The sequence below is a fragment of the Castor canadensis genome, chromosome 11 (assembly GCF_047511655.1).
Source record: "Castor canadensis chromosome 11, mCasCan1.hap1v2, whole genome shotgun sequence".
Lineage (NCBI taxonomy): Eukaryota > Metazoa > Chordata > Mammalia > Rodentia > Castoridae > Castor > Castor canadensis.
Genome location: NC_133396.1, coordinates 141800212 through 141813458, shown reverse-complemented (window position 1 = coordinate 141813458; position 13247 = coordinate 141800212). Strand labels below are relative to the sequence as shown.

The 13247-nt window shown below is 38.9% G+C and overlaps 1 protein-coding gene across 1 annotated transcript in view; it reads right to left on the bottom strand.

Annotated features, from left to right (window-relative positions):
- Positions 1–13247, bottom strand: part of Lin9 (lin-9 DREAM MuvB core complex component) — a 57739-nt gene that overhangs the window by 33534 nt on the left and 10958 nt on the right. The window contains exons 5-6 of the mRNA XM_020171522.2: positions 7111–7244; positions 5445–5570 (exon numbers count right to left, since the gene is read on the bottom strand). Of these exons, the coding sequence (XP_020027111.1) occupies positions 5445–5570; positions 7111–7244 (260 nt within the window). The remainder of the gene's footprint in view (positions 1–5444; positions 5571–7110; positions 7245–13247) is intronic.

The following is a 13247-nucleotide window of genomic DNA, read 5'->3' as shown; positions in this document are numbered from 1 at the left end:
GAAGTTCTTGACTATTTATTCACAGCACGTACACGGGAAGAATGTGAGACCAAGCAAAGGATGCTGGGTCATGAGTAAGTTAAGTAGCATAAAAAGACTTTCTTCTGCTCTGTACGACACCATTTAGACATCTTCCTGGGACTCACTATCCCTCTAAAGAATTGTTTTCTTCTTTGTATGTAATTCCCCTCTCCTCTCTTGTATCCACTTTTCCAATAAAATTTTTATTTAATTACTAATGCTTTATTGAGTTAGATTAACATAGTAAATCAAAATGTTTAAAACGTACATGTAGATACATTTTGACATTTTATATGTAATGTATTAAAACTCATCAGTCACGATAACGAACACACCCTCAAGTCTCCTTGTGCCTATCATCCCTCCTTTGCATTGCTCCATTCTCATATCCTCACTTTTGAGCAATCACTAATGCTTCCTATCAATATGCGTTAGTTTTTTTCTATCTTCTAAAATTTTAAATAAATGGAATCATCTAATGTATATTCTGTTGTGAGGCTTTTTCACTCAGTGTAGTATTCTGAGTTTTACCCATGCTGTTATAGGCATCAATGGTTTGTTTATTTATTTATGTGCATACTGGTGCTTGAACTCAGGGCCTTCACCTTGAGCTACTCCACCAGTCCTAATTTTGTGATGTTTTTTTGAGATAGGGTCTCGCAAACTATTTGCCAGGGCTGGCTGTGAACCGCAATCCTCCTGATCTCTACCTCCTGAGTAGATAGGATTACAGAAGTGAGCCACTGGTGTCTGGCTGGTTTATTCTCTATCGGTAAACACAATTTGTTTAGTCTTTCATCTCTTGGAAAATTAGGCTGCATCCAGTTTGGGCTATTACAAAGTTTCTATGAACATTAGTGTATCAGGTTTTTTTTTTTTTTTTAACAAACATTTCTTTTATTCCACTCCACCTAGGAGTGTCAAATTGTTTTCCAAAATGGCAATACCATTCTACAATCCCACCATCAGTGTGGGATTCAATTGTCCCACATCCTCACCAACATCTGGTATGCTCAGTCTTGTTAGCTTTGGACACTGTGATTTAATTTGCATTTCCTTAAGGACTAATGATGTTTCATGTCTTTCTGTGAGCTTATCTGATATTCTTGTACCTACTGTGAAGCGTCTATTAAAATCCTTTGCCTTTCTATTAACTGGTCTATTTTGACTCCTCTTGCTGAATTTTAAAGAGTTCTTCCTGCATTCTCCACCAGTCAAATTTTACTTAGGTTTTTTTGAGTAGTTAGTACATTCATATGGCTTCTGATTTAAAAAGTTAAAAGAACCCAAAACCTCTGATACCTGTATTCCCTCATTCATCTACTTGACTCCCAGATGATTATTAGTGCGTACTTCATGCATGGGCAAACACAAACAAAAATGCTTGTTTCCATCCTATTTTCTCAAATGCTACAGTATGCACAATTACCTACTTTGTTTTCTTGTTATCTTACCAATCATTTATATTATCAATACATGAAGAGTTGCTTTTTTTTTTTTTTCTTTCCTTTTTGTGCCAAGGATTGAACCTAGGGCCCTGCACAGGTTCTTGTTTTATGGTAGGTAGCTCTGGAGCCTTTTATTCTACATATCATTCTTTAATTATTCCTGTATTTATGAACATTTAGGCTGTTGCCAATCTTCTGCTACTACAAATAACACTGCAGCCTCTACACAGGCCCTTTTCCCTTTGTGCAAGTGCTTTTGTGACATAAACTGTTACATGTGCTAGTTCAAAGAGTACTGGGCTGGTGGAGGGGCTCAAGTGGAAGAGCGCCTGCCTAGCAAGCACCCGGCCTTGAGTTTAATCTTCAGCAACCCCCCAACAATGCACATACAAAAAAGGAGTATAGATTCATAAATCTGTTATTACCAAATTGTCTCCACAGAGACAGTGTAAAATTTCTCTCTCACCCACAATATGTAAAAGAGTGACAATTTCATCAAATCATTGCCATTAAAGCTTTGTGAACATGGTCAACCTCAGAGTTAAAAAACCAGTCACTGGGTAAAACTGAACTCCTCATGTTTAGTAGAACAATTTTGTCTACATTACCACCTCTAATATGCCAGATCCAGTCTGATCTCTGAAGTTAGAAGAGCAATCTCTTTCCTTCCTCTGAAGGAAATGGGTTTCACTGTGGGTTATTTGATGTTTTCCTTTTGTGTGTACGGTACTGAGATTTGAACTCAGGGCCTCTACTACTTGAGACACACTCCCAATCCTTGGCTTATCTTATACTGATTTATACAGTTCTTTACATATTAGGGAGTTAACCCTCTGAAAATACTTTCATTATCTGTCATTGTCTTTTAACTTTTTTTTTGTCTTTTGATCATGCAAAATTTTCTTTTTGTTTTTTTGGAGTCAAATTTATTGATAACCTGCCTCTGCCTCCCAAGTGCTGAGACCACAGGCATGTGCCACTACTCCCAGCTTGATTCATATTTTCTTTTATGGCTTGTAGCTTTGGAGCCTACTAGAAAGCATTCAATTCAGTTATACAAAACTTATATTTTTCTTCAGTAGTTTCTTTTTTTTTTTTTTTGGCAGTACTGGAGTTTGAACTCAGGGCCTCACACCTACTGGGCAGGCACTCCACCGTTTGATACACTCTGCCAGCCCTTTTTGGGGTTGGTTACTTTTGAGATAGGCTCTCGTGAACTATTTGCCCGCTGACCTGGAAGCACGGTCCTCCTGATTCGCTGCCTCCTGAGTAGCTAGGATTAAGGTGTGAGCCACCAGCACCCAGCTCTAGTCGGATTTTTATTTTTTTTTCTAATGTAAGATATGAGACCTACTTGGTTTTTGTCTCTAGATTGTTACATGGTGGTTTCAATCTCCATTAAACATCATGTAACAATCTAGAGACAAAAACCAGTTGGTCTCATATCTTACATTAGAAAAAAAAAAAAAGAAATAATAATTTGACTAGAGCTGGGCGCTGGTGGCTTACACCTTAATCCATCAGGCAACGCAACGATACACCAAATCTCAGAGACACTTGTGATTGTGTCTGGTCTTTTTCATTCCTCTGTCCATTCACTGCACCACTACCATACGGTCCTAATTACGGTCACTTGTACTTTCAATCCTTCTCCTAATGATTATTTCAATACTTCAGCTAACACCTGATATTAGCTCTCTTCACTACTTTGCTTTTTCAGAGTTTCCCTGCTTGATTTCCCCCATCTCAAAAGTGAATTTTAAGCTGGGCAGTGGTGGCTCACGGCTATAATCCTAGCTACTCAGGAGACAGAGATCAGGAGGATTGCAGTTCTAAGCCAGCCTGGACAAATAGTTCTTGAGACCCTATCTTGAAAAAGCCCACCACAAAAAAAGGGCTGGTAGAGTGACTCAAGGTGTAGGCCCCAAGTTCAAGCTCTAGTACAGCACAGAAAAAAAAAAAAAAAAGAACTTTAGACTTAACTCATTTAGTTAAAAAACAGAGCAGGGCATGCAGGCTAGCTGTGGAGGCCCTGCATTTGATCTGTAGCAGCAGGACATGGGACTGATTTTAATTTACAGATTAGTGAGGGTGCTGAATGTTCTTCCCAAGATCCTGTATGCCATCCCATGTCTTCATATGGATCTTGGATATTTACTGTTAAGTTCCTTCTGGTAGTTTAACTATTTTTTTTGGCTTCTTCCTTTTTTATCTTGAAACTGGATATGGTATCATCAATTGATTTTTAAAATTAAGGTATTTTTGAAGTTTATTTTATTAGTAATTTGCACTATGCCTTGACTTCTTTATTTTCTTAATACAACTAACTCTTTCTTTTCTTCCTTCTCTCTCTTCCTCCCTCCCTCCCTCTTTTTGGCAGTACTATAGTTTGAACTCAGGGCCTCTTGCTTGCTGAATAGGCGCTCTACCACTTGAGCTGTCCCTAGCCCTATACCTCGACTTCTTCAGAGAAAGAAAAACTTTGTTTTTTTTTTTTTTTTTCAAACTTTTATTGAACTTCAAGTGTCCTCAGGAGGCAGAGACAGAAAGACTGGATTCAAGGCCAGCCTGGGCAAAAAGTTAGTCAGACCCTATCTCAAAAACAAGCCAGGAGGGCTGGCAAAGTGGTTCAAATAGTAGAGTGCCTGCCTCGCAAGGATGAGGCAGGGTTCAAACCCTATTACCAAAAAAAGAAAAAAAAAAAAAAAAAAAAAAAGTCAGGTATAATGGTTCATGCATGTAATCCCAGCTACTTGGGAGAGAGGTGGAGAGGTAGGAAGATCAACTTCCGAGGCCAGCCCTAGACAAAAGCTTAAGACACTATCTGAAAAACAAACTAAAAGCAAAATGACAAAGGGGTGTGGCTCAAGTGGTAGAGTACTTGTTTAGCAAATGTGAGGCCCTCAGTTTAACCCCTAGTACTGCCCCCTAAATAAGAAGACTTCAAATATCTTTGATTAATCAAAGTTAACTGACTATGGAGATTAAGTTACATTATGGTAAGAGAACAAAAGATGGGCTGGCTAAGTGGCTCAAGAGGCAGAGCGCTTGCCTGGCAAGAATGAGGCCTTGAGTTCAAGGCCTCATTACTCACATACGTGAGTAATAAACAAAATGTTAATTTGTTTATATAAATGGAGAAATATAAAACATGTCATCAAGACCATCTTTCAATAGAGGATAGAATAAAACCTTAGCAGTTCAATTAAAAGTTCTCCTGGCATTTCATTTTATCACCCTCTACAGATTATTAAAACAACTTCTGCTCCTACTTGTTCAAGTCGCTTTATGTTTCCAGCCCTTCTGGAACTTTCCCACCATTTAAAATGAAAATGTCTTGCATATGCTTTTACTAGACAGACAGACAGACGTCATGTGAGAAATGATGATCTAATTCTTCTTCAACATTATTTCAAATTCTAATTCAAAAGTAGTAAGCCATTTCCCAGATAACACTGGAAAGGAAAGAGTCATTCACATGAAAAGTAATTCTCAAAAAGTAACACAGAATAGACCAACTTACTTTCTATTTTCCTATAAAGAAAGACAGACACTTGAGGAAAGGCTCTTGGGTGATCAAGGGTTTCACAAAAGACAATAATGACATACAAACAGCCTTATAGCTTCCTTTGATACTTGTTAGGACATTCTTTTTTTTTTTTAAACAGAGAGGGACACAGGTAATTTAAAACTGCAAAATTATGTTTAAAATCTGTGGTCTACACAAAAATGAAATTGTATATTTAAATATAATAAGTATAAAAAGACAGTAATAAGGAAGGAAAAAAAACAAATAAGAATTTTTTTAAAAAGTATAAAATCACCTATATTAAAGTTGGTTAACAGGGTCTATTTATCATATACTCAAGTATTCTGAAAAAGTAATGCTTTGGTATTAGTCCTTTTGAAGTTAAAAAAAAAATCAAAGAAGCAATAATACTACCATTTACCAATTTTAAAAAACATTGTTTTTACCTCCGTGGTTTTCCCATTAGCCGCCTAATTTTTCCCCATTCTACTCTTGTCAACTTTCTTGTTTTCAAATTAGGAAAAGACTCCTTTAGACATACACAGAAGTCATTATCACCTTCGAAAAGTGGTCTGTAAAACAGAAATGGAATTTTGTTGTTAATATAGACTGTGTTACTTTCTTAAGACATAAAATCCAAAACATGTATTACAATTTCCATTATCACAGTAATAATCACAAACACCAAGCTGTTTCTTCTACCCCATATACAGGCAAAGAGGCACAAAGTCAAAGTGCTAAAGCTGAATCCTTAGCATAAGTGAAATACCTAATGTATAGAATTCCCAGAGTCACTGATTTTTGCTCAAACTCCTACCTGAGTCTGTCCTCCAGGAGGCCATCCTAGCCCTGATGAAAACAAATACTATTAGCTACAAGCTGTCTTTGTCCCAAGAGTAAGGCCATCACCAAGGAGTCCACTTTGGGACTGAGCCAGTCTTAACAGCATGGGAGGACTCCAGGGGTTGAGATCAGGTTTTGGGAATCCCAGAACTCGGATCACACTAGGATACCATGAAAGCTCTTTCAAGCCTATGGAAACTGTGGAGAAAAATAAGAGTCTATGCCTGAGTCTACAAAATCAGGAGCCCAGTGCTTACAGTGACACATAAATGCCTTGGGCTCAAATATGGATGCCCAGGAGATCATAAGCTTCAGAGTTGACAATTAGTTTGGAAAACAGAAGGGGGTCACAGATAAATAGCAGTCAACTTTGCTGGCTCTAAGAAATCAGGATTTTCCTCAATAATTCTACTGGCTAAGACTGGATTTCAGTCAAGTCTCTGTTCTACCTTCACATTTCTGTGTATTAAAACATTTAAAGTACCATCCTCCCAAATATAAAGATGACTTGCCTAAAATTTCTGAGTCATTTTTACCCTTAGTAACAGTTTCCTTTTCATTACACTAGCACTTAAAATCTCAAGATTTATAAAACAAATCCCATTCATCACAAATAATGGTGTCTTTAAGGGTATCTCTACTTTATAGCCCTTGTTAATTAAAATGCAGAAATTATACTTCATAAAAATGTATAACTTCTTCCCCAAGGGGTTGGAGGTAGAAAACTATGAAAAAGCAAAATGAATTTAACTATAATGAAGAACAGAAAAATGGATTTCATACTGGCCACAGCGGTACACACTTGCAGTCCTAGCTGACTGGTCTCCCATTGAGATGCTGACCCAAGTGAGGCCAGAAGAGGGCTGGTGGAGCGGTTCAAGTGGTAGAGCACCTGCCTAGCAAGTGAGAGGCCCTGAGTTCAAGCCCCAGTACTTACTGCCTCCCTGCCCCCCACCACCCCCCAAAAAAAGGAGGCCAGAAGTTGAAGACCAGCTTGGCAACATAGCAAGAACCCATCTCAAAAAAAAAACAAACAAAAAACAAAACAACAACAAAAAAAAAAAACCCAAGAAAAAATAAGATGAAAATAGACCTACAGAGAAAGAGTTAAGGTTATGGTTCAAGGAGTATAGCAAGCTCAAGGACCTGAGTTCAGTCGCCAGAACTGCCAAAAAATTTTTAAAAGCCTATAGAAAATGGTAGCTTACAACATTTGACAAACTCAAATTTTCAATGGAAGTGCTATTCCATGTGAGCCACAGTACGTACTTGTCTATGTTGGAATAGAACCACTCATATATGCACCATTTATGTGCTTTGGGAAGCTTCAACAGGTTCCGTAATCGAAAACCAATCTTCTGTGAAGCTTTCTTATCTGGTGTTGACATTGTTGCTGTAAATTTCTGCAAGATTAAAAAAAATAGATTAATTATACAGCTTCATTAGGTAAAAATGAACATTAATGACCTTGAATACATTTGTAAACATGTAAGCTATATGTAAGTACTCAAAAAAGATTCAATAATATTCAACATGGAATTTTTTCTTAACACTCTTAGGCTCTGTGGGTCAGAAAAGACAAGCGAGACTCTGCTTGGCAAGGGTGGAGCTCTGTGGTACAGTGTCTGCCTGAGTTCAATGCCCAGCAATAGTGTGGGGGATGTCAGGAAAAGAACTCTGCTGAGGAGACTGAGAAAGAGAATGTGTGTACAAGTGAATAGACCCAGAAGTAAATTCTATGCCAAACCAAGAACTCTAATGTTATCCAAATGTTTTAGATCATTGGAGGAAAAAAAGCTTCCTGAGCAACATGGCCCACTCCTGTAATACCATCTACTTGGGAGGTAGAGATCAGGAGGATCACAGTTCGAGGCCAGCCTGGGCAAAAAGTTGAGAACCTATCTCAACCAATAAGCCAGGTATGGTGATGGGTGCCTGTGATTCCAGTTATATGGGAGGTCATAGGTAGGAGGATCATAATCTGAGGCTGGCCCCAGAGATAAATGCAAGATCCTACTCGAAAAATAATTAAAAATAAAAAAGGACTTCTGAGAACGTGGCTGAAGTAGTAAAGCACCTGCCTTACAAGTGCAAGACCCTGAGTTCAAACCCCAGTACATAACAAAACCTACTAAACCAGAGTAAAAGAAAATTTCAAATGCTGGTGTGGTAGCACACAACTGTAAACACAGCTACTTGGGAGAAAACAGGAGGACTGCGAGTTCCAGGCCAGCCCAGACAAAGTTAGTGAGACCCTATCTCAAAAACAAAAGGGCTGAGGGAATAGTTCAAGTGCTAACACCTGCCTAGCAAATGTGATACCCTGAGTTCAAACCCAAGCACCATCCAAAAAAAAAAAGAATCAACACTAGAACTACAACATCTGAAGAATACAACACAATATGGTGGCATTCCTAGCTAAAATGTAAGGATAGTCCAGCAGTAGGAAACTTAATATAATTTGCCACTATTAATAAATCAAAGCAAAAAAGTTACACGATTACTTCCACTAATGCTAAAGACATGTGAACAATGTTTATTAAAAAAACTCAAGGCTGAGCAGGCGGAGTGGCTCAAGCAGTAAGAGCGCCTGCCTAGCAAGAGTGAGGCCCTGAGTTCAAACCCCAGTACTGCAAAACACAAAAACCAAAACCAAAACCTCAATGCTGGGGGCCTAGTTCAAGTGATAGAGCACTTGGCTGGTATTCGCAAGGTCCTGGGTAAAATCCCCAGTACGGAAAACAAAACAAAACAAAAAAAACCCTCTTACTAAAAACAGATGAGATGACTGAAACAAATAAACAAAAAAATCAAAGAAACGGTAAGAGCTAATGTAGTGCTTACAGGAAATTTTAACTTACAGACTTTTCTTTCTTCTTTTTCTTTTTTTGCCTTTGTGATACTGGGGATTGAACTCAGGACCTTTTGCTTGCTAGGTGGTTGCTCTACCACTTAAGCCACGCCACTGGCCCTATACTTTCATTTTAGTCTAATCTACATTACAATAGAAGAAAGATGTTAACTAAGTAACTACTTAGTCCCTTTTCTCTTGCCAGTACAATACCAGAGAGTGTGTGTTATAAAGAAAATAAGTTTATTTGGGCTCACAGCTCTGGAGGTCAAGGGGCACACTGGGTGATGGCATACTTGTGAGAGAGTCCTGAGACAACACAGGGTATGAGGTGGCCACAGACAGGGAGCACTTGAGTGTGTGTCTGAGCATCAGCTCAGTCTTTCTCCCTCTTCTTATAAAGCCACCAGGATTCAATTATGGGACTGTACCCCAATGATTCTATCTAAACCTAACCCATCCCAGAGACTCCACATCTAACGCAACAGCCAGATTAAGCTGCCACTCTCAAGGTATCTTCACTAGGGCTTAACTTTTAACATATGAACCCTTTGGGGGACACTCAAACCAATCCAAACCCTAGAACTACCCTCCCACCTTAAGAAACTAGAAAAACGAAAGGAAACTCAAAGCAAGCTGAAGGATGGAAGTTAAGATTTCAGCAGAAATAAGTAAAATGGTGGCAGCCAGAGTGACTCAAATGATAGCGCGCCTCCTTAGCAAGCATAAGAACCTGAGTTCAAACCCAGAATCAACAAAAAAAAAAAAGAAGCCGGTACTGGCTGCTCACACCTGTAATCCTAGCTACTCAGGAGGCAGAGATCAAGAGGATCATGATTTGAAGCCAGCCTGGGCAAACAGTTCATAAGACCCTATCTTGAAAGAACCCTTCACAAAAAAGGACTGATGGAGTGACTCAAGGTGTAGGCCCTGAGTTCAAACCCCAGTACCACAAAAGAAAAGAAATTACTGGATGATTAAAGTAAATCCCACATGGTAATGGTATTTTGAGAGGTGGGCCTTGAAGAGGTGATAGGGCCATCCCTCATGAATGAATGAATGGGTTATCAAGGCCAGTTCCCTTAGGCACCTTTGCCCTTTTTCTGGATACAGGACGTCTGCCATGCCCTGACCCAGCTGAAGGCCCTCTCCAGATGGTGGGCAGATGCTGGCATCAAGCTCATGCTCTCAGACCTCCAACCATGAGCCACAACACACCTCTTTTCTTTGTGAACCAATTGTTAGCAATCTGCTGTAGCAAACTGATAAAATCCAACCCAGAAACTCTTCCTGGGCTGGGGATGTAGCGCCGTGGTACTGCACTTGCTGAGCATGGAAGACACCCTGGGTTGGATCACTAGAACCACAAAACAAAAATAAAGCAAAACAAAAAACTAGTACTACGCTCAACACTAAAACACTAAGTTACAAAAGCAAAGAAAGTTTATTTAACCCTTAAAAAAAAAAAACCCCTTGTTCCTTCCTATTATTGCTTATACTCTCTCTACAACAAAATTAGAGATAAGGGCAAAATAGTTTCTGCTGGGTATTGAGGGGGGGAGCGGGAGGGGGTGGAGTGGGTGGTAAGGGAGGGGGTGGGGGCAGGGGGGAGAAATAAACCAAGCCTTGTATGCACATATGAGTAATAAAAGAAAAATGAAAAAAAAAAAAATCCTGCCTGTGGAAAAATATAGAAACAAAGGAGCCAGGCACCAGTGGCTCATGCCTGTAACCCTAGCTACTTGGGAGGCTTAGATCAGGAGGATCTGGGTTCAAGGCCAACCTAAACAAATAGTTCGAGAGGTGCTAGCTCCAAAATAACCAGAGCAAGCTGGGCGTTAGTGGCTCACGCCTGTAATTCTAGCTACTCAGGATGCAGAGATCAGGAAGAGCTCAGTTTAAAGCCAACTCAGGCAAATAGTTCACAAGACCCTATCTCAAAAAAATCCTTTACAGAAAAGGGCTGGTGGAGTGGCTCAAGGTGTAGGCCTTGAGTTCAAACTCCAGTACCACACACACAAAAAAACAAAAAACCCAGAACAAAATGGGCTAGAGGTGTGGCTCAAGTGACAGAGCACCTGCTTTGCAAGCTCAAAGCCCTGAGTTCAAACCCTAGTCGCCGACCCTGCCCCGCCCCCCAAAAGAAATGAAACACTGAATTCTGGTTGCCTATTAATCAATCAACAAAATCAGATGTTGAAAAAAATATTTTTGAGTGAAAACCAAAAACAGAATGATGCATACATGGTACAATATCACAAAATGATACTAATGTGTAATTTTTAAAATATATACCTTTAGGGTCAGGTGCAGTGATGCACACCTGTAATCCTAGCTACTTAGGAGGCAGAGATCGGAGGATACTGGTTTGAGACCAGCTTGGGCAAAAAAGTTCACAAGACCCCATCTCAACCATTAAGAAGCTGGACATGGGGCTGGCAGAGTGGTTCAAGTGGCAAGAGTGCCTGCTTAGCAAGCATAAATTCCTGAGTTCAAGCCCCAGTGATGCCAAGAAGCCGGACATGGTGGCATGTACCCAGCTACACGAGAAGCATAAATAGGAGAATCACAATCTATGCCTGTCGGAGCATAAATGCAAGACCCTATCTCAAAAATAACCAAAGAGAAAAATAACCAAAGAGATGTGGCTAAAGTGGCAGAGCGTCTGACTGGCAAGGGCAAGGTCCTAAGTTCAAACCCTGGTACTAGGGCTGGAGGAATGGCTCAAGTGGTAAAGTGCCTGCCTAAAAGTGTGAGGCCCTGAGTTCAAACCCCAGTACTATCCACAAAGGCCCCAAAGAAACAAAACAGTACTAACCAAAAAGAAAACAGAACCCATATATATGTATTTTTTTAAAAAGGAAAAAACCTATGTATGTTAAATACTATTATGTGTTTCCTGTGAATACATGTACAAAGTTTTAAAACTATTTAAAGGGTCTCAAGAGAATAGTCAAATTAATTACAGTAGCTACCACTGGCTGAAGAAAGTAGAAGATGAGAGAATAGTGAATTCAAGTCAAAATAGAGTTGCATTTCTTATTATAAACTTTTTATTTTGGAAAACCTGTATACTTACAGAAAATTATAAAGATAGAACACAGTTCCCATATGCCCTTCACCCAACCTTCCCTAAGGCTAGTATCTTACATTAACCAAGATGTATTTGTCAAAACTGGTACAACACTATTAAGCTAAAGTCTTCATTGAATTTCACCAGTTTTTTTCACTATTTTCCTTTTTCTGTGCCAGAATTTATTCAGGATAATATATATGTATTATATTATCCTGAATAAATATATATATATATTTTGGCAGTACTGGGGTTTAAACTCAGGGCCTCATACTTACTAGGCAGGCACTCTACCACTTGAGCCACTCTGTCAGCCCTATTTTACATTAGGTATTTTCAAGATAGGGTCTCACAATCTATTTACCCAAGGTGGCTTCAAACTATGATCATCCTGATCTCTGTCTTCTAAGTAGCTAGGATAACAGGCATAAGCAACCAGATCTGGTTACAAAGTTAAGATTTTAATATAAATTTAGCATAGGTAACAATCAAGTTATCATAAAATATTCTTATCACAAAAAATACTATGTTTCTCTCTATGAAGTTAGTGACACATATTTTAAGTACAATATTGGCAGCTCATTGGACCGTGTAATTACACACATAGACACACAAACTCTATAAGGAGTTGGAGCTGGGTGTGAGGAAATATATTCAAACTGACAGTGGGAATACAAGTTACATAATATGTAAATTATAAATCTTTCAGACTATTTGATAGCATCTTCTAAATTTTAAATCTAAGTACCCTTGCTGTAGTGATTACACTTCTAAAGGTTTACTCAAAGAATGAAAAATGGGGAGCGCTACTAGTATCAAGGTCTCTTTTGGGGGGTAATAAAAATGTTCTAAAATTCTGGTGATGAATGAACAAGCACCAACCATTAAAGTGGAGACTTTAAATAGATGACTTATATGATATGTGAATTATACTTCAATAAGGCTATAAAAAATAAAACACAAGATGCTGGAGACAAGCTGCCTACCATTTTAGTATCAGCCTTCACTTCCTAGTTATGTCACCTTGAACAAGACATTTAACTTCTCCATTATCTGTTTATTTCATCTACAAACCAGGAAGTAATATCATAGTAATATGATATACCAGGGCAGTTATTGACAATTAAATCAAATATATGAAATGCTTAGAACAAGACCTGGCTCAAAGTAAGTACTCAATACAGTTTGGTTGGTTTGGTTTTTTTTTTTTTTTTTTTTATAATTTTTCAGTTGTGAATGGTATTCTTTTTTTTTTGCTTGTACTGGAGTTTGAACTCAAGGCCTCATGCTTGCTAGGCAGGTGCTCTACCACTTGAGCCACTCTGCCAGCCTTTTTTTGTGATAGGTTTTTTTGAGATAGGATCTCATGAACTGTTTGCCCAGGCTGACTTCAAACCACGAGCCTCCTGATCTTTGCCTCTTGAGTAACTAGGATTACAGGTATGAGCCACAGGCACCAGGCCAGATGGTATTCTTTAAATA